This window comes from Haliotis cracherodii, unplaced genomic scaffold (genome assembly GCF_022045235.1).
Source record: "Haliotis cracherodii isolate W230 unplaced genomic scaffold, xgHalCrac1.p SCAF_10, whole genome shotgun sequence".
Taxonomy (NCBI): domain Eukaryota; kingdom Metazoa; phylum Mollusca; class Gastropoda; order Lepetellida; family Haliotidae; genus Haliotis; species Haliotis cracherodii.
In genome coordinates, this window is record NW_027266265.1 from 16,195,208 (window position 1) to 16,222,774 (window position 27,567).

The 27,567-nt window shown below is 37.1% G+C and overlaps 1 protein-coding gene across 1 annotated transcript; it reads left to right on the top strand.

The window, feature by feature from the left end:
- The first annotated feature begins 568 nt into the window (after positions 1-568).
- LOC139454117 (solute carrier family 12 member 4-like) lies at positions 569-27,406 on the top strand. Its single transcript, XM_071235638.1, has 24 exons — positions 569-710; positions 1,329-1,405; positions 1,678-1,788; positions 2,455-2,601; positions 3,735-3,920; positions 7,073-7,299; positions 8,691-8,899; positions 9,435-9,575; positions 10,988-11,086; positions 11,657-11,714; positions 13,149-13,267; positions 14,164-14,557; positions 15,384-15,488; positions 16,715-16,803; positions 17,383-17,462; positions 17,584-17,672; positions 19,019-19,125; positions 20,360-20,476; positions 21,491-21,580; positions 22,289-22,380; positions 22,677-22,772; positions 24,074-24,273; positions 26,465-26,598; positions 27,035-27,406. Exons 1-24 carry the CDS (start codon positions 569-571, stop codon positions 27,124-27,126), a joined length of 3,201 nt encoding a protein of 1,066 aa, XP_071091739.1. The 3' UTR covers positions 27,127-27,406.
- Positions 27,407-27,567: the final 161 nt, after the last annotated feature.

A 27,567-nucleotide genomic window follows, 5' to 3' on the forward strand; every position in this document is an offset into this window, starting at 1 on the left:
TTGAAAACAAATAATAGTAAGAATGATACTAAAAAGATAATATTTTGGATAGGCCGATAATCCAGTCTTTGACGAAATGCATCTATTTTTCTGTGAGATACAAGCCCACATTGTCCGAGAGGTTCCGATTGCGGTGTCTTTCGATAACGTTCGCCAACTTGCTATAGCATTCCGAAAACATTCGGAACAGACCACGGAGGCAAATACTGTTATTCGTCGATTTTCCATGTCCGTTTCTTTGATATTGTAATATATTAATTATTTGGACTTAGAACTTGGTGCAATTATACATTTCATTTCAAATTCAAACGTATCAGGTTTAGTGTTCCACTGACTCAACATATGTAAACACTTTCCTGTGCAAGACATCGAAACGCAAAGCAGAAGCAGACGTGATTAGGCCTATATTGGTCCTTCATCCTTCCTGTTGTGTTCGGTGGTTCTGCAATGTTCGGGAGCGATAGATTAACAAATACTGTATGTGACGGGTATCGTTTGAAGCGTGGACATATACACGGTTACCAGAAGTTTTATTGATACAATTTCTGTTCTGATCAAACAAGAAGTTATGTCAGGAACGCGATTCAAAGTTACAAAGTCATATAGTGGTGTAACAAATGAGGACGCTGCCAAAGATAACAGGCCAAAACCCACCGATATAGACACTATCGAAATTCGCTTGGATGATGTGGATTCGTGCGTCAATGCAGGTAGGATGATAGTGTTAATAGCTGACCATCACCTGATATATGATAATCAGATTGACAAGCGGAATATGTGCGTGTGTAACTTCTAAATAGGCCTACTGGCTAGGCTAATAGGATATACCCTGTAGAATTCAACGCTCTATTCAGAATTGCTGTATGATTGTGCACAACTTAGCCAGGATGTTCTATGAATGCATGGTTCTTTTCCAGGGTGTTTTAATAGAATACTAGACATTTTGTTGTCATGTTGTGGCTGCTTTCTTACGTGTGAGAAAGAAAAATATTTGCTGAGAAGTAGCCTAGAATTTTCCGAGGAAGAATAATCCTATATGCCCTACATTTATCCTGTTTTGGCAGACGAGATTTGAGCACCCTCTCCAATCGTTATGCCAATAGGTTTCTCCTAGAACACCTGAACAAGTGAACTTTTCTTATTTTTGTTTGCCTGTTTGAATTGTTCAGACAAGAACTCGAAAAACCCAGTCACTTCCAAATGAGGCAGTTACATTGAATCATATTAGCTCATATTAACATGATTGTTTTTGCAGAATAGCTGAACAATCTTTCCACATATAAACCGATAAGTAAGAGATTATCTTTGATATGACCCTGAATCTATAGCTTCAGATGGAACTAATAAGACACCAGAGAATGCTGTACAGGAGAATGGGGAACCTGGTCAGATGGCCTTATATGAGGTCAGTATTGATGTCGATGAATTCACTATTTAATGTAATAAAGGGTTATGTTAGTTTTTCCAAATAAATTAGCCTCTGATTATATTTGTCAGTGTACATGTTCAATTTTTGCTTGATTTACATCATGAATTTTTGGTACAGGTTTTATAAGAATTCAGATGTAGTAATTAGGATCTAGTTATTAACTAGTAATATTTAACAGCCTGTGGTCCAAAGTGTATCATTATTCATCGGCGACTGATTTTAACATTTTTCTAATTCATCTATCTTAGGAGAACTTCAAGAAAAAAGGACGCTTGTCTCATCTCTTGAGTGGCATAACTCACTATAAGGCTGGTATAGCACCTGTACCAGATGAAGAAATTGGATCCAAAAAAACAAAGGCCAGTATGTCTTTGAAAACTAAGACTTTTTGTATTGTGTACAATTGATGTGTTAATGTTGTATTTCATAAGTCATTTAACAAAGCATTTGTACAGGTGTGTGCAGTGATCACAATGATTAAGTTTGACATGACCATGCTTTTGTAGCAGCCTATGACAAGAGGTTTCAAGTATTCAGTTTTACCTCAATTAAATAGACAGCTACTCAACTAGTGTTTAATTTTGTTCTATTACCATCAAGAACAAATAACTAGTGTTTGTGGAGGATAATAAAAAGTTTTAATGTGTATATTACATTGTTTTACCGTGTTCTTTTTATTGTCTATAAGTATAAAACATATTATGTACAAACCTGACATCTAGGCTTGGATCTTATGATAAAGAGACCTTTGCTTGCTTAACTCTGTACCAGGAAATAATAAAGATTTATGTATATTTTTGCAAATATGCCAAAATTCAGTTGACCAACAGTTGTAGTCTTATGCCTATATTCATGACATGTGCATACAACTATGCCATATCATTTTGCTACACTATGATGCAATAGGCTCATTCATATTCTGCACACAAGTAGATTCGTTACACAGCAAACATAAAATTTAAAATAGATTGACATTTATCATGGTATCAGTCAACATCTGTTCTGAGCTTTTCTATTGTTTCCAGAAAGCCAACCTTGGCACTATTCTTGGAGTTTACCTGCCCTGCATACAGAACATCTTTGGTGTGATCTACTTTGTGAGGTTATCATGGATAGTAGGCACAGCTGGGGCTCTCGAGGCATTCAGCATTGTCTTCATATGCTCTTCAGTGGTGAGAAATATGTTATTGCCAGGAAATTATGAAGGGTTGGTTCCTCATGGAACATCTGTAACGGAACTGAATTTAGCACAGATTACTCACTACTTGAGTATGTAGAATGTTGTTTATTGCTACCTGTGTTTGAAGTTAAGGGCAGTCCCAGGGTCTTTGAGGTTTGCTCCTATACTATTTGAATGAAGGGACCCCTTAATCATTCAACCTTCATTTCAATATTTGGGTTATGACAAGGCCCCCTTGACGTTCATGCTTAATTTCAAACACTGGAAAAACATTGTGCAGATTATAGTAAAATTTGATACTATGATCGATGGCATGGTCCTAAACTGACAAATCTAAATCAAAGGTAGTATTCACAAGACGTACCAATTACCTAATGAACGAAAAAAAAGTATATGACTTAAGATTTGCTACCGTTAATATTAACTGTCGATACAAAGGTTAAACAAAGAATTATTAACTGCCTGTCACAATGATCAGAGGGAAAAAGTCTGTTTCAGATCTGCTACAGAGAGTTTTGACTCTAATGTTTTAGGACATTACTCAGCCAATTACGTATCATTTCCTTCATGTGCATATTTTAAAGGAGTGGGTATTAGCTGAAATGTTCCAGAAGGAGTCTTTTTGCTGTCTGTGACTTAAGCAACTAGTTTTTTAGATTGGACACTGGTCATGAATTGTGTATGGGGGAGGGGGTTATGGTAAGCTCAAAGATCATCTCAGTAGAATACCACTTCTGGCGGCTATTGTATAATGTCTGACATCTTTAATTGCTCATAAATCACCACAAATTGAGGCAAGTTTAATCTCAGAGTACAGGAAAAGATGTTTTAGGGATGAGGAGTTCTAAGATTTCTGGAACCCCCTGGGTAACTCAGTCGCAGCCTCCCAACATTTTGTTTTGGGCCAGTGAATTTTAGGGAGAAGGACCAATAACTTTTGAAAGGAGCAAGACCCTGCTGGCTGCAGACAAATTTATTGTTAAATCTAACCCTGGTACAATATGGTTTTAGGACAAATTGAAGTGATGCTTTTCTGTACAGAGACTATAGACACTGATGTTTTGGAACATTTATGGATAAGCAGAAAACTTACACAAGACTATTTTTCTTGTATTTGTGTTGCAGAGCTTGCTGACATCGTTTTCCATGAGTGCCATAGCCACCAATGGAGTAGTGACGGGTGGAGGGTCCTACTTCATGATATCCCGCTCCCTGGGACCCGAGTTTGGTGGAGCAGTGGGAATACTCTTCTATCTGGGTCTGTCGGTCTCTGTAGCCATGTACTTCATTGGATCCATAGAGATTCTCCTGGTCAGTTGAACGTTTTGTTGTGTTTTAGGATAAACCATAGGCATAGGGACTTGGCACAATTTGAATTTGTTGTGGATTTGTACCTTAATCAGTGTTTAATATTTAGAATTATCTCTGCTCGTCTGTTATCACAGATAAAAGAAGAGGTCTGTTGAACTAACAGTAATAAGAGAATAGGTCTGTTGCTATTTATTCGTCTGGTGCTGTGTCAGACAGGAATATTTTCTATGTTGGAAGAATAAACCTTTACACTCAATAAGATAAAGCCCAAAACACCGTCGACCAACACCACACCATACAACACCATGCAGCACCAAACAATATCAAATCATAAAATATTCAGTACAACACAGGAAACTGCGATGGTTTCAATACAAAATTACCCAAAGAATTCTCACCACTAATACTTTTCTGTATATACTCAGAATGATTTGTGCTCATTGTGTCAGAATGAAAAGGAAACAGTTACACACTTGTTTTGTGAATGTGATGTGATGAAACGATTTTGGGATGAAGTGTCAGAGTGGATAGACCAGTGCTGTCATGTTTATAATATGACATTTTGTGCAGAATTGATACTTTTTGGAGTTAAAGAGAACATAAAAACAGATAAAGTGTTTGATTTACTTTGACTAATTGCAAAATTCTGTATTTATAGATGCAAATTCCAAAATACAAAACCTTATTTTCATGTATTTTCAAAATATTTTTTTCAATGTTGTATTGTGGAAAAGCTTCCTTTTTATAAAAAAAGGAAGCTTTTTCACAATACAACATTGAAAAAGATATTGCCTTCATTGATCAAGACCGGTAATCAACAGAAATTCTATGGTGCTTGGATGCTGTATCATCAACTCTTCGAAAATGAGGAGCAACTTTCAATTTAATTTTAGTTTTGTACTGAAGACTTTAATGTTTGAGGCCCTGTACTTTCCTACACTGCAATATGATATATTAGATTTAATAGTTTATGCATACTTGATATATGCAGTTTGTTTGTATTACTAGAGTGAATGTGTGAGTGAGAAGATTGTTATTTTCTGTAAAAAAAACTAAGATGTACTGATAAGTTGTGCTATATGTCATGTGCTTTCTGCTACCCTGGGCGGAAGCACATTTTATGTCACAGGTACTTCTTTTTAAAATCAATAAAAGAGAAAAACAATATCAAATCACCAATCACTGATCCCCAACCCAACCATTCCACTGTATATTGAAGTGTGATTGTGTTTAATTTGGCTGAAGTTCGGTCCCTATTGTTGCCTCCAGATTTTGTTTCCTACCTCAAAATTTTAAATTTGCCATGCAGCTTTGTATTCTTTACACATGTTGTGAATGATGTAATGTGTGGTTATTTTCATTCCTAATTACAGCACATCAGTTTGAGTCAGGTGTGACTTTTGTCTCATCCCAGTATACATGAAAATGGCATCAAGCTAACAAGTTCTGATATGCTATGACTTGACAAGTGGGATGCAGGGGTTAAATCGTTGGCTTGTTATGCGGGAGCCCCTAAAGATTGTGAGAAGCCTATCCTTAAAATTCCTAAGACCTTTAAATTGGAAATTGGAAGATCTAGAAGCAGTGCACCCCCAGAGGGCCCCACCCCACACCTTTTTTTATCAAGCACCTAACATGACAACCATTCATGTATTTTTCATCACTTTGTGACTAGGATAATGTGTGCACCCCTTTCTGTATCCTATGAACTCTGTGTATGATTATGATTTATTAATATTTTGTTATCAATTGCCTAAATTTGCTGTCTGGTGCAAAAAAAAGATTGTTTTTCATAAGCTCAAATCAGCATGATGAGGTACATCAGATGATAACATCTAATTTTATAATGAATGATAGTATTGTACCAAGATCCAGCCATATTGTTCCTCTGTACCTGAGTGTTACCCCAACACCTGCCAGATGAGCAGTGGTGGTTGTGGTAAGGAGGCAACTCAGTGGTGTAGGAGATATCACACCGGTAAAGTCGTGATTTTGTTACACAAGAAATGTCAAGGCAGAAATCATAACAGCTGCTTCACATCAGGAGGCAACAGTAGACTTGAACTAGACTTGTAGAAGATGCTTGTAGAAGGGGATTTACCACTACTGTAGATTCTGAGACCATAATATTTTGGAGTTATGAAGAAGGGTCATGATTTTTGTATCATGGTACAATGTTTATTTGTTGCTTAGTGGTATGCTCATCAATATTCCAACTATAAGGATGATGGCCTGTAAATAATCAAGTCCGAACCAGTAAATCCAGTGATTGATATCAGAAGCGATCCATCAGGGTACAATGACAAGCTATCAACCAATTCACCGAGTCTGACCACATTTATCCATTAAGTTGCCACTGACAACCAATATAAGATAAATTTATTTTGGCTGCCATTTAGTAGCAGCCCCTTTGGTTTCAGACAGTTAACTGTTGGTAAAAAGCTCTCATGTCTGAATTGTCAATGTGAATTACAAATCATGACTCTTTAGGGGTAGCCTAGTGGTCAAAGTGTTTGCTTGTCATGTCAAAAGGACTGGGTTTGACTCGCCACAATGGGTATAATGTTTGAAGTCCATTTCTGGTATTCCCTGCCAAATTGCTTGAATATTGCTAAAATGTGTCATAAAGCTATATTCACTCACTCACCTTCAGAAAGGTTTCAAATTACCGTATTCGACGTAATAAGCGCCCCGCTCTAGTAAGCGCCCACGGTGATATTTGCTAATATCTTGGCTAGTGAACAATCCCAATTAGCCCCCCTTCCGATTTATCAAGGTACACAAGACTTATTTATTCGTGTATAATACGCACTCGTGTGTTGTATGCACCCTTAATTATGGGCATTTATATTCTGGAGTGAGTATGGTTTTACGCCACTTTTAGCAATATTCCAGCAATATCAGGCGGGGGACACCAGAAATGGGCTTCACACATTGTATTATATTCTGGAAAAATGTATCTGTCGTATATAAACAGTTAAATTTATCTTTCAACTCTGTTTTTTCCACCAAAGTAATAGTCTAATAAGAGCCCCCTATTTCTTATTTTGAGAGCGCCCTGGGCGCTTATTACGTCAAATACGGTAGGCCTATCTGTATGTAAAAAGAATTTATGAAAGAGTTTATGACATATAAATGTTGTTGTTTTTCAGACGTATTTGGCCCCAGAGATTGCCATTTTTACAGTGGAGAGTGAAGCGGATATGTACAATAACTTCCGGGTGTATGGAACAATTCTGCTGCTGCTTGTTGCCCTTGTGGTGTTGGTTGGAGTGAGGTTTGTCACCAAAGTGTCTTCACTGACTCTCGCCTTCGTCATTGTGTCAGTTATCTGCATATACATTGGGATCTTTGTATCAAACTCCGATAACAGTGTCAGGTATGTCTGAATCTTTGGCTATAAAGATACTTCCATGGTTCTCAGTTGATCCAGATCAGTATAAAACATTCCTGCATGATTTTATTTGATAAACTTCTACAAGAATCACAATACTAATTAGAAAATATGCTTCCATGAAGCCAACACAAATGTTTCAAAAGTCATTGCCAGAGAAACAATCATTTCAGCTTATTTTCCCCGCCACAGAGCTAGGGATATAGAAACGACACTTTTCAGAAAACTATATCATTTGGAGAAATTAAATTTTACACTCCAATGTTATTTGACACATTCTCAAATGAGTTGGGACATATTTTCTCAGAAACACCTGAAGTTACATGAATGAAAGTTTGCATTCTTATTGAAGAGATACTTGTCAAAACTTGGTGTCATAAATTATTTTTTTGCACACAGTTACGGCCCTTGATCCATGTTATTTAAGACACAGTGTCTGCATTAGGGACAAGTTTTCTCAGAAACTACTGAAGTTACATATGTTGAGTTTGGATGCCAATAAAAGAGGATATAAAGCATTCCAAGGGGTGGACTATAATATTCTTTGAAGAGAGCAGTTATGGGTGTAAGCCATTTCATCCATCAAGCATGATCACTGATTCATTCCAGGCTCGAAAGAAATTATCAAAACATACAGTACACTACGCCATTTCAATACTTTACAGGACCCTCTTATTGCCTGCAAGGACCCTTAAAATAACTTATTGGGGGTCCACTGGACCCCCATTTTTGTAAGTCAAGGTAATACCAAGTATATATATTACTACTGCAACCAATTTTTAAACATTTTTATTGCAAGTTTGTAATATTTCTAAATACCCATATTATGTTGTGTGTATGCCCTCATGTCAAGTTTGGGCAGAACACCCTCAGTATCCCATGCTTATCATAATAGAAATTCAATTAGGGATCAGCTAGTTACTATGCTTGGCTGAGCTCGTTGTGTGTCATTCTCTGACAGCATGGATAGTTGCTCATGCTGTCAGCCACTTATCCAAATCCCCAAGTGTCATCAGATAAGCAGTCTGTACCCTGTCTTGTCAACTAGCCCAAACATGCCACTAAGCATCATAAAATGAAGTATTATTAGCTAGATCAAACAGAATGTTACTAGACTTATGCTTCAGACTAGTGGATTAAGTCATTTACTGCATGTGGTTGTTATATTGCCTATTAGGGAGTTATGACTCCAGAGTTAGAAATTGGCACTAGTTCTGTAGTCCTTGCCAAACTGCCCTATAGTTAAGGTATTATAAGGACAAGTAGAAATTTGCCATTTTAAGGGTTTTGCTATGTTATCATTATAAGAACTAAAAATGTTAGCTTCTACCACTGAATTCTGCTGGTATTTCTGACATCACCTGTGTTTACTTCAGTGTGTGTATGCTGGGAGACCATGTCCTGCCCTACAGTAAAGTGGTTATGAATGGCACCATGATGTGCATCAAGAATGAAACAGGACCACTATTCAACATGTTCTGTACAGACGTAAACAGCTCCTACACCTCATGTGATCCTTACTTCCTCAACAATGATGCAAAGGTGGTGCCAGGAATTCCAGGCATTACTAGTGGAGTTTTCATGGGTATTGTAATTAGTTGTTATATGCAAATCATTTCTTCGGAAGTGTAATATTATGGATTTCCAAAAGAAATTTAATGACAAATGTGTTGAAGAAATAATTGTCATTGGAGTTTGAGCCTTTATGTAATTTATTGTATTCTTTCTTGTAATGTTAATGAAGCCTGATCACCCTTACCAAACCTAATATTACCAAAATAACAAATAATTATGTAAGAAATAGAGATTACTACACGAGTGTCTGTCAGATACCATTTATCTTACGAGTTGTTTCAAAACATATCTAACGAGCGGAAGCAACTATTTATATTTGGCTAGATTTAATAGTGAATGCTTAAAGCACTAAAACATTATCATAATTTTAATTCTCGAAATAGAATGTATAGATAGTATTAGCATTTCAGGGTGCCGTTGTACAAAGTTATCTTTGTACAAGGTGATCGTAACTCCTATACCTTAACATAGAATTACGACAGGTGTAACGCAAAGGTTGTTTTGTACAACGGCACCCGGGTCACTCAGTGCCTTGTTGATTTCAGACAACCTGTATTCCCATTACACTGAGGCAGGCGTCCACCCAGACTCCACTACTGTAGCAGACAAGAAGAGAGGGGATATCACCACTGATATAGCAACCTCCTTCATGATCCTGTTGGCTATATACTTCCCTTCTATTACAGGTAGATAGTGTACAATATGTGTGTGTCTGTGTGTGCCTGTGTTAGGGCTGAGACGAGTCCAAATTTACTGCCCAGGTATCCCACCCACTATTACCTTACACTACGTGGGTTACTGCTGTAGTTCTCAAGGGTTGTGTACAAAATGTCCTTTTTACCGGAGCCCTGTCAAAACTATTTAGATACACGTATACCAACTTGTTGTGTAACAATGGAGTTATATTGGTATTGTCATGAAACAATATATCATGTGACTAACCACATGTCCAGGTAGTCCTTTCAGTCCCACCCTAGCCCTGAGTGTGTTGTTTGACTCTGCTCTCAGCAATATGTAAATAATCATGTCTGGACCAGACAATCCTGTCATTGATTTTATGAGCAATGCTTGATGCCGTTGGGTTACATTGCCTCTCCATCAATCAAGTCACTTTGCCTGATCACATGATATATCAAATCACCTCTTACGACCAGCATCGGTTGCTAGGGAATAATTCTAACCTGAAATCCACACAAGTATTGTTGTAAATGTATGTTATTACCAAATAGGTCAACTTCCAATACTTCCATGTGTTTAGGTTTGTCAGCACCATACCTCTGGGTTTCACCACAGTGGTCCATGTCTAGACCTGCAACTGAATTACTGTTCAATGCTGCATTAAACCAAACTCACTCCCTATTCCAGGCACTCAATAGTAGAAAACTGACAAACTGACATCAGATGTAATTTGTTATTCCTGTCAAGTCAACAATCGCCAATTAAAAGTTGGAAAAACATGAAGAGATGAAGAATTTTGGAGAAAAACATTTTTATTGATTTTGAAGATGTTTCACTGCTACTTCGTGGATGATGAAGGGGCTAGAAGAAGCCCTGAAACATGTTACAGTTAATGAATGTTTCATTTCTCTGTAATTCCAATGTGCATAATCTAAATTGAAAGGTCTCAACTGCGACTTTCATTTGTAACATGATTGGATTTTTTTTCAGTTTGATTAATTTGGCATCTTTCACAGCTTTGTTTACAAATCACAAATGATGAATGAAAGGAAACTTATAGAACTGTCTCTTGTCTTCCTGTTTATTATTTTTAGCAGTTTTCAGTTTTGAAAAAAAAAGTGTCAAATATTTACAAATAAAGTTCTTTTAGTTCTTGTAATTTCTCTTTGTGTTTTGAGAGGTGGAAGGGGGTGGGGAGGGGTTTGGTGACTAACCGTATGGTTTGGGTGAATATACCTATTAACTAAGTAATTTGGAAAAAAAAGAGCCATTACTACAAATATGTTCATGGTGTACAGTAATACTTTGTAGCCAGAAAGAAACTAAATTGGTTGACAACAGGCCTGTATTTGCTATAATCAAGAAAGTACAATTACTTTTTTGGGAATAAATAGGTGTAATCTGTAGTGGAATGTTTCAGGTTTTGAACAAGGTGCCAGCTATTCTGGTGACCTAGCAGATCCCCAGAAATCTATACCAAAGGGAACACTATGGGCAGTTGGATCCACTTCACTGATTTGTATCCTTTCTGCAACCTAGAAGCACATCGTCATAGATAATAATATACTAGTGTCACCATGCCAATCTGTATTCAAGCAGCAATTTAATGTGTTTGGGGCTTTTTCCCGCATTCCAGGTAAATATAAAATCAATGATTTGGGTGAGTAGCTGACTTTGAAGATAAACCATAATGCATAGCATGTTTACATAGGCTATGACTTTAGCCCCTTGTCTGAAGCCTGAGTCTTGTAACATTTTGCATGGTCTAATAAGCTTTGTTTATGACAGTCCTTACGTAAGGAGTAAAATTGTCTCAAAAAGATGTAGAAGGACCAGTTCAGGTGTTTGGCTCAGGTGGTTATGACTGTCTCAAAATTTGATTTGTGCAATGACTGAAGTTGCAGATTTATATTTCAGATATATTTTATGTTTGGTTATTTTTTGTAAGAGCAGCATGTGCCACTGTTAATGTACTTTTTGACAAAATACATTGATGTTTTGATGTTCTAAACATTAGCTATTTACTTCTATCAATTACACATAATACAGGAAAGAGGAGATTCTTGTGATCATTCTTAACATCTATCAGATCTGTCATCAGTGTTGTTCTTTGCTGCCTGTATAGAAGGACCATTGCTAAGGGACAAGTAAGTAGTTTTTCTTGCATCTTTAAATAACCTGTTGAATTAAAAGAGTTTAAAGATTTGTAGGCAGTTTCTTTTTGTATTTGTAGGTTTATCAGATTGTTATGCTTTATTGATTGACATGCTTTTGAGCCTTTTTATGAGAAGTCACTGAAGTGGTTGATTTGACAAATTTCATCTCATAACACAGGACAGCAGTTACTGCCACATTATTCTTTTAGTTGATGAACCAGACAGTGAGGATTCAATCCTAGGGTTTCACACAGCAGTCTGTGTCTGAAATGAAGGCCCACCGCAGAACATTATAGGAATCCCCACTATATGTGGTGACAAATGTTGGAAAAAGGATGTCGCAAAAACATTAAGAAAGTTTGACATGAAAAATTGACTGACCACAACATCGAGAAAAACGCATGTTAGCTAGATATTTCATGATAGCAAATCTGATGCAATGAGTGGATGGACATAAATATTTTGATTCTGATGTATTCAGGAGTACTTGACATATATATATGGCACTCAAAGTAATTAGTCAGCCCCCTGTACTTACTTGTGACTTATTATGTGACCTGTGAAGATCTGGGGTAGAATAGCAAACTATTGACTTCAGCAACCAATACTTGCTGTAATAGGCGACAATGCTTGTCGTATGAGGCGACTAACAGGATTGGGTGGTCAGGCTCGCTGACTTGGTTGATGCATGTCATCATATCCAAATTGCATAGATTGATGCACATGACGTGATTTACTGGATTGTCTGGTCCAGACTCGATTATGTACGGACCGCCATCATATAGCTGGACTATTGCTGAGTATGGCACAAAACAACAAACAAACAGACTTGTAATGAGGGCAGCTAGAGGCATGAGACTAAGTTGTACAACAGCATTAGACAAATTTGGTATTATAGATAAATTTACATGTATATAGCTATTGCTGAGGTCAGCTGTAACCTGATTTGGTCAAGTCATAATAAGTTCATGATACATGTTTGAGTCGAAACACGTTTCCAGTTTCATAATAGTAAATCTGATGAAATGAGATGAACATCCATAAATATATTCATGTGTGTGCTAAAGGACCTGACATGATGCCTACACTGGTACTCGAAATACCAATAATTAAAACTGAGAAAAGATAAGTGTAATGACTGTTTCATGTCTTGGTTTGTTTGTTTGTTGTTTAGTGCCATAGTATACTCCAGCTAAATGATGGTTGCCTGTAGATAATCGAATCTCGACCAGACAAAACAGTGATTGATATGGTGAGCAACAATTCCTACACACTTAGGATAGGTTGGCATGCTTTCAACCAAGACACCGATCCTGACCACTTCATCCAGTAGGTTCCCCCATATGAGAAGCATAGGTTGCTGGACACGAATCATAAACCAGAGTCCCCACAGGTTTTGAATTACCATGACTGTGTGTATTGCAGGTTTGGTGAGAGTATAAATGGAGATCTGGTGATAGCACAGTTAGCTTGGCCCACAAGGTGGGTGATCATCATTGGCTCTTTCCAGTCTACAGTAGGAGCAGGCCTACAAGCACTGACAGGTAGGTACAGGACTGAGCCCCTTTCCACAAACAGTGTTAGAATTTGACACTGTAGTCCTGAGAAACTGCCCAAAAGTTAAGGTATCATAAGGACAAGTAGAAATTTGCCCTTTTTGAGGGTTTTGCTACATGTTATCATTAAAAGGACTAGTGGACTAAGACTGTTTGTTTCTAACACTGAAAAAGTGATCATAGTACTTACTATGACGGTCGTAAGTCTGTGTTATAGTATGGGAGTTACAATCGTCTCAGCGCTACAACCACTTTGTGGAACAGGGCCCTGTTCATACAATCATTTCAATCAGCAGATGGATCATAAATTATCAGATGTACTCACTGATTTAAGGCCATTGCTCCATGCTTTTCAATGTAGTGTATACTGTGTGAAATGGCATGGCAACAAGTTTTCTTGGAAACTACTTAAGTAACATGAATGAAAGTTTACATGCTTGTCTATGACTAAGAGGTGTTTGTAAGATCAATTTCATCCCTCCACTTTTCAAAACGATCAGCAATCAGCATGTTCTCAATCAATTTTCAATTTCCGGAGCAGAACTCCTCAACAGTTTTTTTTGTTTTCATGACGACAAGTTGGACTAAATCTGAAAACAAGGGTTGTGCTCGTTTCTGGAGAAGAACTCAAAAAAACGTTTACACTAGATGAAACTTGCTATTCATATCAGTCAAGGGTGAACTGGTGCCTTTTGATGATTTAGGATATTGAAAAGTGCTGAACAGCATTATTCTTTTGTTTGCTGAACAGAAACTACCCAATGGCAGTGAACACAAAGTGGGATATAAGTAACCAAACTCCATTTCCAAAGTGCACCAGAATGGCGGAAATGTCATCTCCTGATGACTCTTGTGTAACAATTATTATGATTACTTATTTCCAGGTGCTCCGCGACTGTTGCAGGCTATAGCCAAGGACAATGTCATACCATTCCTGCATTTCTTCAGCCATACAACCAAAGGTGGTGAACCAATCCGGGGACTTATTCTCTCCACTTTCATAGCGGAAATGGGAATTCTTATTGCCAAACTGGACTATGTTGCTCCCATTGTAACCATGTTCTTCCTGATGTGCTATGGCTTTATCAACTTGGCATGTGCTCTTCAGACATTACTTCGTCTCCCTCACTGGCGCCCTCGGTTCTGGTGCTACCACTGGAGTCTGTCCCTCATGGGGCTTGCTCTCTGCCTCTGTCTCATGTTCATATCCAGCTGGTACTATGCTCTCATTGCCATGGTGCTGGCATGTGCTGTCTACAAATATGTGGAATACAAAGGGTTGGTACTGTTTTTACTGCTTTTATTTTGTTAAATTAGCTTATCTACTTCACAAGGAGTTTAAATACTATACTTTATGCTTATCTCATCATTTAAGACTCACTATGACCAAATGTATGTCTATTCCCATGATAACTGTAGGCAAGAGGGAAAACACTTTAAACTAAATTTGTTTTGGCTTTATGCATATTTCCATATTTCCATTGGGCTAGTGGCATTTTTGTTTCTGCTAGCTCTGCAAAAAGTTACCACCTTGTCTTTATAAAATAAGAAAACATTCAAAGTTTCAATGAATACTGTACCATAAATACATAAAAATATTAAGAATTAGTCAGAATATATAGATTGAGAGAAATCGGAAATTGCTCAATTATTTATTACAAGAAAGACTGGAAATGTTGTGCCAAATGTCTATCACAGCGATTTGACATTGGGAATTGGGAGGACGATAGATACTAAAGCTCACAGGCCAGGGGCAGTAGAATTTTAACTTTATTAGCATTAGGTACTTCCTACTAGCCTCGCACCCATGGGTGAGTGTTAATTTCTATCCCTGTAAAACACCCACCTTTTTAGTTTTTGAGGGGTGGGGGAAATGTTATCCTTTAGTACAATGGTGAGTAACAGTATTGCTTTACACTACATCAGCAATCTTGCAGTTTCTCATTTCAAGTTGAGTGTTTTCATCCTAAAATGCAGTTGTCCATTTGTATTTTCTGCTGTTCTTCTGTGGAGGTGAAGGTACACCGGTAACCAAACAAATAAAATCTTAAATTTAGAGAGTAAATTTTGAGACTTGATCGTAATTCTGTGTTGTGTTGTACAGTGCTGAGAAGGAGTGGGGAGATGGTATGAGAGGCTTGGCTATGTCTGCTGCCCAGCATGCCCTCTACAGGATGAAAGGATCTTCCAGTCACACCAAAAACTGGCGGTAAGTTTGTACAGACAGTCTTAAAGTGCAAGTTACGTGGGTTTATACAAGTATGCAGAATTGGATAGATTGTTCCATTGGTAATGCAAATATTGTATTCAAAACTTCGAAAGCGGCACGTAAATAAGGTGTATTTGCACATTTGTCCTGTCAATTTCAAAGGCGGAGGTGAATATAGAGTGAATGAGTATGGTTTTACGCCGCTTTTAGCAATATTCCAGCAGTATCACGGTGGATATAGAGGCTCTATATATGGTCATGTTGGAGGTAATTTCCTCCAAGACTACACACTTGATCCCAAAACAAGCCCGCCCATCCCATTCGCAAGCCTCCGTTCACAGTGATGGTTGGCTGCACACGTTCTCTGCAAAGCAAACCTTTTTAACCCTTAGATATTCTCCTATCCGCAATTAAGAAATGACGGTTTGTACTTCTTTGGTATGAGTGGGATCATAGGATTATAGATTATAGGAAATATATCCCTCTTTCTTTCAACAACGGAAATATGACAAGGGCCTTTCAGGTCACAAATTGAGTTCACTATTCGATAAAAAAAACTGTGCAAAACATACTACTTCTTCAATTGAGTGTATTGTTCGCATTTCAGTACTTTCATTTATTTTGTTTTGAGACTTTTCTGTGTTAAAAAATTTGCTGATGTGTTTATGATATGATGAATTTTGCAGATGTCATTGTATAAAGTGTTTCTTGTTAGTAAACTGTATTATCACTGTCATAATTATTGATGCTGTGAGTTCAAATATTTGAATGCAAGTCAATTTACAATAAATACAGTGGTAAAGATGTTTATATTATTTGCCAAACCAGCACTACCTATCTGCAGCAAAGGACGCATAGTTAATAACATAAGTAATAGTTCATAATATGTTCAAGCTCAAATCTGAGCAGGATGGCAAGCGATGTCAAGATGCCTTGATTAGAGATAACAAGATGACAATTCAGAACATTGTTATCCCCCGCAATGTATATTTGCTGTAGGTATTATGGACACTGTCCATCTGTCTGTTCAACCATCCATGTGAGATGTTGTTTCTGGAGTCAAACTTGATATATTTTTTTAAGTTCGGGCTTCCATGGGAGCAACTTTGACTTAAACTTAAAATGGGGGTAGTTATGCAATCAATGTAACTAGTTGATGTATTCATGACAAGTATTTACCATTGGCCTGGGATACTGATGACTTGGTCCTCCTGTTGACATTGCAGACCACAACTTCTGCTCCTTGTCAAGCTAGATGAAGATTTCACACCTAAATCTCCAAAGCTAATGACATTTGCATGTCAGCTGAAAGCAGGTATGTTTTACCTGAAAGAACAAAATTATTGGTATTTGGTATGTTTTTGGTAGGTGATAATTACTCATACTTTTATCAAAATGTTTCTCTTACAAGAATAAGTTATCACTATATTCAATCCGCACATGTGGGATTAAGATCTAAAATTCACTTTACATGAAGCTATTGGCCAGTTGAAACATCTATTTACTGTTTATTCACAATATTAAAACTAGAACTTTCTAGGATGACATAATTGACATAATGAGGATCGATCCACGCAATTGGGATACGATGACATGCATCAACCAAGTCAGCGAGCCTTACCACCTGATCTCGTTAGTTGCCTCTTACGACAGGCATAGTCACCTATTATGGCAAGCATGGGTTGTTGAAGACATATTCTACCCTGGATCTTCACCGTTTGACATGGTTGATAGCGTGTCATCATACCCCAATGGCATGGATAGTTGCTCATGACATCAGTCACTGGATTGTCTGGAACAGACTTGACTATTTACTGGCTGTTGTCACATACCTGAATGCCACGTTAAATGACAAGCAAAAGATCAATTCATTACACAAGAACAATGTTTTCAGGAAAAGGCCTAACAATGGTAAACAGCGTCCTTGAAGGAGAATATGCTGAACACGTGGATGATATCAAAACTGCAAGGAAGGTAGGCAAATGTATACAAATAACTTAGTGTCATATTTTGGTTTATCTTACCTAACATGATCACTGATCATTACATTTAAGTAATGTACTTGTATTCATGTTTGATGCTGTATGACTTTCAGACCCTGGATGACTGGATTGAGAAGAGCAAGATCCGAGGCTTCTCCGATGTAGTCATGTCCCACTCATTAGAAGAGGGCATCTGCCATGTGTAAGTGATCCTCACTTCTGCAGTGTTAGAAAGTATGAGAGTCCTGCTAAAACGTGCAAGCCAAAAATGTGATAGATAACAAAGAGATCTATAAAGCTGCATAACTCACCTTGAATTCTTGCAACAATAGATTACAAAAGGCCATAATGAAACAATATAAGTATCTGAGTGAATATTTCATGATAGGCCGTAGAAGGATAAGACTTTGTGCTCTATCAACCAAACATGAATGATTTTACAAGAATTAATACTTATAAACAATACATTCACGTTATTATACCCCCGTTTACGAAGTAAATCGGGGGTATATAGTGTTCTGTTCGTCCAAGCTTTTGTACGGCCCATAACTTTTTAACCATGCACCCTAGCTTCACCAAACTTGCTACACACATTTACCACAATGAGTACTTGTGCCTTTTGCTAGTTTGAAGATTCTGAACTTTTTCATTTTTGCCGTTTCCATGGAAACATTAGAAACTTAAACTTTTAGGGTGGGTGTTTAGTATGGCCTATATCTTTTTAACCATGCACCCTAGCTTCACCAAACTTGCTACACACATTTACCACAATGAGTACTTGTGCATTTGCTAGTTTGAAGATTCTTAATTTTTTTATTTTTGCCATTTCCATAGAACCATGGTGAAACATAATTTTTGGGTAGAGCTTTTGTACGATCCATGTTTACAATATTATGTATCCTAGCTTCAGCAAACTTGCTACATTAACCACTATGATTGTTTTGTATCTTTTATTAGATTCTGAAAGTTTTCTCTTTTGCTGTTTTCATGGAAACATGATGGAATTTAGAAATTTTGATGACTGGTTTTGTAAAGCTAATATATTTTCAAAAATTGTTTCCACACATGTAGATCATCATAAGTATCTGTGCTTTGTGTTAGTTCGAATTTATGAATTCTTTACCATATCTGTTACGGCTATATGGAAATTATTAATTTATAGATTTTCTTATATGATATTGTTCCATTTTTTATGTGCTTTTATATCAACATTTTTTGGTCCTTTTGATAATTCTTTGTATATAACTCCTCAATCAAATTTTTATTCAAAGGTGTTCATGGTGATCACCTTCCTCGTAGTGAAAACTGGTAACATGGAAGATTTGGGAGGTGGGGGGTGTCAATTGTCACTGGAACTCAATCTTAGTTTTTAAAACATTCAAGTTAAAATCAGTACGAAATATGTAATATTTCATTAATTAACAAACTATTTACTATTTGTTGTTGACCAGCGGGGATAACGGAGGTATGTGAGCTTTGCTCACTTCTTTCTTCTTGTGGAATGTGTCAGTGTGATAAATTATGAAATGGTAAGTCTGTATGTTGTAGAATCCAGAATGCAGGTCTTGGTGTTCTGCGTCACAACACAGTGATGCTGGCGTGGCCAGATGAGTGGAGTGAGCAGAGACGGGAGAAGGGCTACAGAGTCTTCCTGGGTAGGTGACACTTCCCCCTTTAATGCTGTAGATGACTGCTGTAGGTGACTGCTGGATCAGAAGCTGTGTGGCTGCGTACAATACACATAATAACATACCAGTACCCAAAACACTTCAAGCTGCTTGTGTACAAACACGCAGGAAAATGTGATAAAACCCCAAAGTATTACAACACCTGCTTACCTGTATTTTTTTAAAGATCTGTCTTTACTTATCAAATGAAGGCATCACAATTGCATGAAATCTGCCAGATTGAAAGAGCATTTTAAGAGGAATTATTAGTAAGATTGGTTGTACCCCAAAACAACTATCACTTCCCAATGTGAATGAGAACCTGTGGGTAAGGTACTCACTGGCTCAAAAAATGATCTGGAACCCTGTTGGGTTTTCTTCCATTAGCAACAATGCTATGCACTGCCATTATACTTAAAAGTTAAACTTCTTATATACTATACACAGAAACAAAGGAGTATTTAACATGTTGCTGATTATATCTGGTATAGTGTTATTAATGTGCTTTGACATTACTTTAAGTGATGTTTGGTCGTGTGAGTATGGATGTCAGTACAGCCTGTTGTCAACAGCTGTCACATTGTCTGGAGTTTGAACTGTGAAAAAGCAAATATCACTCAAAATATCATCTTTCTGTATGCTTGGAATGGTGACCTGGGCTTTATATATAGATAGGGAGTGGACAATTATGTTGACATGTTGCAGAAAAAATCAGGATGTCAATAAGGTATATTCTGGATTTTGGATTTGTAGACAAACTTGAGGTGTAAGAATGAGAGTACATCATCAGAACAGGCATCATGCCTCAATATACTTGTCAAGCCACTAGTCCTAGCAATGATAACATGCAGCAAAACCCATAAAAATGGCAAATTTCTACTTGTCCTTAACTATTGTGCAATTTGGCAAGGACTGCAGGACTAGTGCCAATTTCTAATGCTACTCTGAATGCTCTGCTTGCTCAAACATATACTAAGAATTTAGAAGCCTCCATGCTGATAAGAAAATTCACTTAACATGACCTCCTGTGGAGGGTTTGTCAGACCTTGCTGGAGACTGAAATCAAATAAGGTTAAAAGATCTGTATTTTTATGAGATTTAAAGTACACCTTCTTGAATCTAGGCATTGGTAAGCTCAATGTATATTTGTTCCCTTCATCTAAATAGCTGATTGTTAATAATTTTGTGAAAAATAACTTTTGAAGAATGTCCCATGTTCCAGAAACCCTGAAGAACATAAATGCATCCGAGTTATCTCTGATGGTGCTAAAAGGCATTGACCACTTCCCTGACAACTCTGACAGACTCCGAGGCACTTTGGACATATGGTGGATTGTACATATCCTTGTGATGTCACTCTGTATAGAATCAAGGTGTATAGCAAGTCAGTAAAGAGGAATAACCCTTACCTGACACCTCTAAATTAAGCACATCTATCTGTCAGATGTTGCTCGTTATTCCCTTTGTTCACTATCACTCAAGACTGAAAATCATCATTATTTTGTCAATAAAGTTTAGAGCAAGAAACCATATACGCTAAATTCAATAACCTATTATTTGAATTTGCTAAAGTATATTCTCAAAGTTTCGGTACAAAATGTTAAAAATAATCTGAAATGCTGATGCTTCCATATACATGTACAAGGTTTTTGAACATTTCTTTGGGTGTAATTTTACTGCCATTGTTTTATTATGTAGCTTTTTTACTTGCTCTATAGATCCACCATCCACATTTTGTCAAAATGGATTTTATTTTTTCCAGAATTTGCTCTCTTTTTCACCCACCAATAAGCTGATAGCATATTGCACCCAAAAAATATTTTCTAACAGGACCCCAGAAGTTGACATTATTAAACATGGGAGAAAGTTTGTTATTGTTCGTGAAACTGATAGATGCACAATAGTATTCCCGCTTGATTGATCAGGTTTGCATTGCTTAAAGCATTTAACATTTGTGTTGCAGGCCCTCTTCCCACATTAAACCATTCATGTTTTTTGTATACCATCCATCTTGTAGTGGAGCAGAAAACTAAAAAACAACCTGAATTGCTTTCCTTTTTTCACAGCTACCAACATGTATTTTCCTGTAAAAAATCATGTCATTATATCCCAATTCCAAGGATCGATGTTCATGATGTCAATCACTGGATTGTCTGGTCCAGACTCGATCATTTACAGACCGCCGTCATATGGCTGGAATATTGCTGAGTGCGGCGTTAAACAACATGAAATTGAAACACTAATAAATCTGTAAAGCAAGTTAAAAAAAAGAGTTGCATAAGCTTCGAATTTGTAGAGAATGATGATGACTATGTAGTAATTTCATACAGACCATTTCCTTAACCTTCTCCACATGATGGTGGCCTGCTGATGTTACTACCTTTTCTTCTGAAACAAAATCGAACTTGGAGCAAATGTACTATCAGGATCTTCACAGTTGCCCGTATCCTTTTGAGACAGTTCTGTGCTAAGTAATTGTGATCAACATGGTGCATTGTGCAGGGAAATGTTTGGACATCATTGCATCTGCCTGTCACCAGTATTGTTTCAGGACCTGATGTTCAAAATATTCCTGTTGTCTCCTTATAACTTGGCCTGGGATATGTTTCAAGCAAGTGCTCAAGTGGTGCTTTTGCAATTATCCATTTCAGTTCAAATAATGTTTTCTTAATATTTGGCAGTGATATTCATATCTGGAACAGAACTCCAAATACATATAAATGTATCAGTAAGTGCCTCTACTGGTTACAATATGGCCATTAAATCTTGTGTCTGGGTAGTATCGGTGAAGCACCCATTAATCCTGAAAACCTGCTTTCCTGACGATTATTTTGGGAATATCTGTATGTATTTATGTAAAGAATAGATATTACTATGTACCCATGATTCGTTAATTCAAATTTGATAATATTGACGGTTTCTGTGGGAATGGTACAATTCAGATTAACGGAAATTATGTCCACAATCATCTAGGTTGACACAAATAATAGAACAAACAAATATCTGAATTTGGGATTGCATCTTTAAAATCACTTGCCATATATTAATTTCATATACCATAAACGTACCTTATTGTAAGAGTACAAACGTTTCTCATGTTTATCCCCAAGAAGTGTGTGGAATGCTCAGTGGTTTCCTTAGCTGTGTCCAGAGCTGGAGGACAACAGTATCCAACTGAAGGAGGATCTCAAGAAATACCTCTACCATTTGAGGATCAATGCAGAAGTACAAGTTGTGGAAATGGTACACAATGTCAAAAATGTTTTAGTTTGCTGTTTAATGTGCCTGAAAAGCCTTCAAATCCATTGCCAGTCCTTGTAAACTGATGAATTATGAGTAGGCACTCTTGAAAACCAAACGAATAGTATCATAAAAGATTATAAAAGATGACATACAGCTTTTTAAACTTTTGCATGAACAGACTTTTGAGGTTTATAGCATTATCTGTTGATGCAATATAGTATATTTGAATATATTTTGAAAAATGCATGGATTTTACCTCTGTGAAATGAATGCCTATGTATATCGGTCTGTTACAGTATGACAATGATATTTCTGCCTACATCTATGAAAGGACGCTACAGATGGAACAGAGGACTAAGATACTGCAGCAAATCAACTTGAACAAGAAACATGTATGTACCAGTACAAAGTCATCTGTGATGGGGGATATCAACATAGTCAAGGAACACTACAGTATTTCATGTGAATAAGTTGGAAGAGTGGGTTTTCTCTTGGATTCAGTTATACTTCTCCAAATGTTTTGTGCAATCATACTTTGAATGTGGAAGCCTCCATGTTCATAAGAAAATTCACCTGACATGACATCCGATAGAGGATTTGTCAAATCTTGCTGGACAGTGGATTCATCTTTCAATCCCACAATGCACTGGTTGTAGATGTAGTGTGTTTTTGGATTATAGGACAATATGAGTTACTGGGTATAGACTTTTTGGACCACTGGAATTGACAAGACAAGAGAAGAAGCTGTTAGTCATTGTGTTATAATGTTTCTGAATGTGATGGTGTTGAAAGTCAAACTGGCAAGTGTTATTGTACCCCCGTTTACGAAGTAAATCGGGGGTATATAGTGTTCCATTCGTCCGTCCTTCCGTCCGAACTTTTGTACAGCCTATAACTTTTTAACTATGCACCCTAGCTTCACCAAACTTGCTACACACATGTACCACAATAAGTACTTGTGCCTTTTGCTAGTTTGAAGATTCTGATTTTTTTTATTTTTGCCGTTTCCATGGAATCATGGTGAAACATTAATTTTGGGTTTGTACGATCCATGTTTACAATATTATGTATCCTAGCTTCAGCAAACTTGCTACATTAACCGCTATGATTGTTTTTTATCTTTTATAAGATTCTGAAAGTTTTCTCTTTTGATGTTTTCATGGAAACATGGAATTTAGAAATTTTGATGACTGGTTTTGTATAGCTAATATATTTTCAAAAATTGTTTCCACACATGTAGATAATCATAAGTATCAGTGCTTTGTGATAGTTTGAATTTATGAATTCTTTACCATATCTGTTAAGGCTATATGGAAATTATTAATTTATTGATTTTCTTATATGATATTGTTCCATTTTTTATGTGTTTTTATATCAACAATTTTTGGTCCTTTTGATAATTCTTCTTATATAACTCCTCAATCAAATTTTTATTCAAAGGTGTTCATGGTGATCTACGGGGGTATGTGATAACGGGGGTATGTGAGCTTTGCTCACTTCTTTCTTGTTTTCACAGTTTGAATAAATGACAATCAATGAATTCTTTCAACAACTTGGAGTCAATTCCACTGAGGTTCTTTTGTGACTATAGAAATACTGATATGACATTGGTGTAGATGACTTCCTGTTTTTGTTTTACTCAGTAGTCCATAGTTAAGTTGTTCCAGTTTGAGACGCAGGAGTGTTATTTTAGAGTGTGCAGGAGGCTCAGTCCATCATGGACAGGATTCATCGGAAAAGTAGCATCAAGCTGCCGACCCAACAGGTCCAGTTCAGTGTGGAGTCTTGCAACACCCTGTCTGTGGAGCCGGAAGAGAAGGTTCACTACACCTTCACTGGCAGCAGTGAAACCAGAAACACCCATGATGTTGAGACAGATGACGATGCCACACCGTATGTAGAGACCATGTCATAATTCTGTCACCATTTCTAATGATCCCCCTTCACATGCACCTTGATACATATGTGTGTATATTTACATACATGTGTAAATATACATATATTCATGTGAATGCGTTTACTCGTGGGTATAATTTGTGTATAATTACACCAGGAGCAAATTTGCAACATGTCTGGAGCAGGTCCTAATATAAATTTACAAAAGTGCAAGTTTGCACTGTGTGTATATGTTGTCATGTAAACGTTTATGCCAATGTCTGGGGATGATCTTATTCATATATTTGTTGATTTGCCAACACCAAAAAAATTGTCAACACTTCTGTTAATGCTGTCCAGTACACAGCGTTACCAACTTCTATTGACATCGAGCGCAGGGTGGACAGTGTTTTCTCTGGATTAAAAGGATTAACAATTTTGTGTACAGATTAAGTCTAACAAGTTGCTTCATGCAAAGATTTCTGTAAGATAACTCTCTTCTCATTTGACTTTGATTGGAAAACAACCTTTTCATGTTTGAAAGTCATCAACGGACTGATGAATGTGTGTGCCTTACACTATTTACATACCTTATTTACACACTTTAGGTGATTTTCTTGTACACACAGTAAATTCACTCATTCACACGTATGTATAGTTACACTTGTGCAAAATTACTCATGTTCTGGAGAACTGTGAATATGAACTTCGAATATTTGTGTGTGTTTGCGTTTATGAAAACATAGAACGCTCTTTGCTTCGTGGATATGAAACTGGTTGAAAATCAAAAAACACATGGAAAAGACCATACGAGAGGTGTTTTTGACAGCCCTCTTGTCACAATACATTCTGATTCGAAGGCAAGTGGTGATGTATTTAACGGCCTATTGTAATGTTTGTTTTAGAATTGAGCAGGCAACTTGTCGTATTTTAGACGGACTAACGTTTCATTTGTATTATATTGACAGTAGCGGGTGAACTCGCCTAGATGAACACTACCAAGCTGACTGTCATTCATTTCCCGATGAATGTCAGTATGTCCCGTGATTATGTTGTCATTCGCGCAGAGACATACAGAACTACTTTAGGGGAATTCCTCAATGTCTAAAAATAACATTAAAATAATTAGGGAAAACTGAAGGCGACATCGATATAGGCTATGAATGATGCAGGCTTTGAAGTCATACAGATCATGTGTGTGTCGGGTCACCGATATCAAGCGTCCATTCAAAGCTATAACAGAGAATGCTCGACCTACTAAATGAAATCACCGAGGGCCACATTATCGTGCCCCAGTAAATCCAACCACGCCGCGTCCAGCGGTAATCCATGTCATCAGCCGCCGTAGTATGACTCAAACACACACCAAAAGTTCACAGAACGTTAACATTTATCCATTTTCAGCATGAGCCGGGTCTGAATTTCTTTGAAAATTCCAACATTAACTTTACTGGTTGCAACTTGTATTTCAACAAATACAACTTCAATCCTTAAACAACTTAGCTAGAGACTGGTCGTCTATTAGATGGCCTATCCTTATATATTCAAACTTTAGGTTAATATTTGACAGCTTTAGTTATAGTCAGGTTTGTATTAGTCAGTTTAGTATTAGGACTATATCATTGTGTGCAATTGTGCAAAAATACAAATAAGAATAAAAAGTGAATTGAATTTTTTTTGAAATTCTTTAGTGTTATTTGGAAAACACTGTGTAACAAATGGGGTATAATATTAGTAGATGTAATTGTTGTAGACATAGTTCAAAATTTCTGTTGCCAAGGTCTAGTTTTTGTTTTGGCTAATGTTAAGGACCGACAGTTTGAATATATAAGGATAGGCCATCTAATAGACAATCAGTCTCCAGCTAAGTTGTTTATATCAATCACTCCACTGCAAAAGAACAGCTATTCTTGACAGCACTTGAGATGGTGGCATCTACACACAGTATATATGTTCATGTATATTTACAGATGCTTTTAAAATGAACTTATTACTACATGATCTGGAACAGTTAACAGAACCAGATCTTTTGAGTAGCATCTAGTCATATGTAGTCATAAGATGTGTAAATAAGTTTGAGATGAGTGTGTGATCAACTTATTTATTTAGATCAACAACATATATCCACACTTCTGTGATATAACTGAAATTCTGTTCCAAGTGCCATTAAACCTCACTCACTCATAATATTCATACATTGCTGTTTCAGGGATTCCAGCAATGTCAAGAGGATGCACACAGCTGTGAGTCTCAACCAGCATATCAAGGATAAATCCAAAGATGCACAACTTGTCATCCTCAACCTTCCTTCACCTCCGACATCAGAGACGAGGCAGTCACACTGTATCCATTTACAACATAATGAATATGATTATTGTCTCTCTTGCTTGAAGGGGTAGAGAGTGAGTGAGCTTTAGCAATATTCCAGCAATATCACAGTGGGGAACACCAGAAATGGGCTTCACACATTGTACCAATGTGGGGAATCAAACCTGCGCCTGCTGCATGATATGCGAATGTTGTAGCCTTTAGGCTACCCCACCGCCCTGACTTGTAAACTCAGCTAGTAATAGCCTAATAATAACATCAAAGTTTTTAAAAATTATGCTTACAGCTAAACTTTGTAAATATGATAAATAACATTTTTAAAAAACAACAACCATTGATAGCATGTTTGCATGTCTTTATCATATCTAAAGTTGATTTTTTATGGCAATTTCAACACACCACAGACAAATAGAACTCCTTCCATGGGCAATAAATCCTTAACCAAACTGAGATATGTCTTTCCTGGAGGCACTGACTGAAGGACTGGATCGAGTGTTGATGGTCCATGGAAGTGGCAGCGAGGTTATAACTATCTACTCCTAGATGCTGTTGAGACTAGCACTAGCACCATGCATGGAGGCTGAACATCTGGAACCATGATCTCTAATATCTGTGATCAAAAACTGTGATTAACCATCCTCAATTATCCAGTGATTTGTATCTGCATTCTATCTCCGTTATATTACGCGGGACCCATTCACCACAAAAGCTTGCTTCTGGAAGTGACATCACCATCTCATCTGCATTATCATCATATTAGCTCATAATTTCTCTTCCTCATGAGCTTGAAAGGAACAACCAATCAAAACACTTCTGAACTAAAGATGAGCATGGAGACAGGTTGAGTCAGATTTAATGGAAAGATGATTTCTTGAGTATTAAGACTGGCCAGGGAATCCTTATGCTACAAGACATTCCCAGGTGCACTTTAGAACTTGCAAAATTGCTGCTTGATTCAATCATAAAAGAATAGAGTAACTTGAT

Excerpts from the sequence above, each read along its gene's own strand:
- LOC139454117 (XM_071235638.1), top strand. The coding sequence starts at position 569 with ATGTCAGGAACGCGATTCAAAGTTACAAAGTCATATAGTGGTGTAACA. Across the intron at positions 1,406-1,677 it reads GTCAGATGGCCTTATATGAG|GAGAACTTCAAGAAAAAAGG; the intron begins GTCAGTATTGAT and ends CATCTATCTTAG. Across the intron at positions 3,921-7,072 it reads GATCCATAGAGATTCTCCTG|ACGTATTTGGCCCCAGAGAT; the intron begins GTCAGTTGAACG and ends GTTGTTTTTCAG.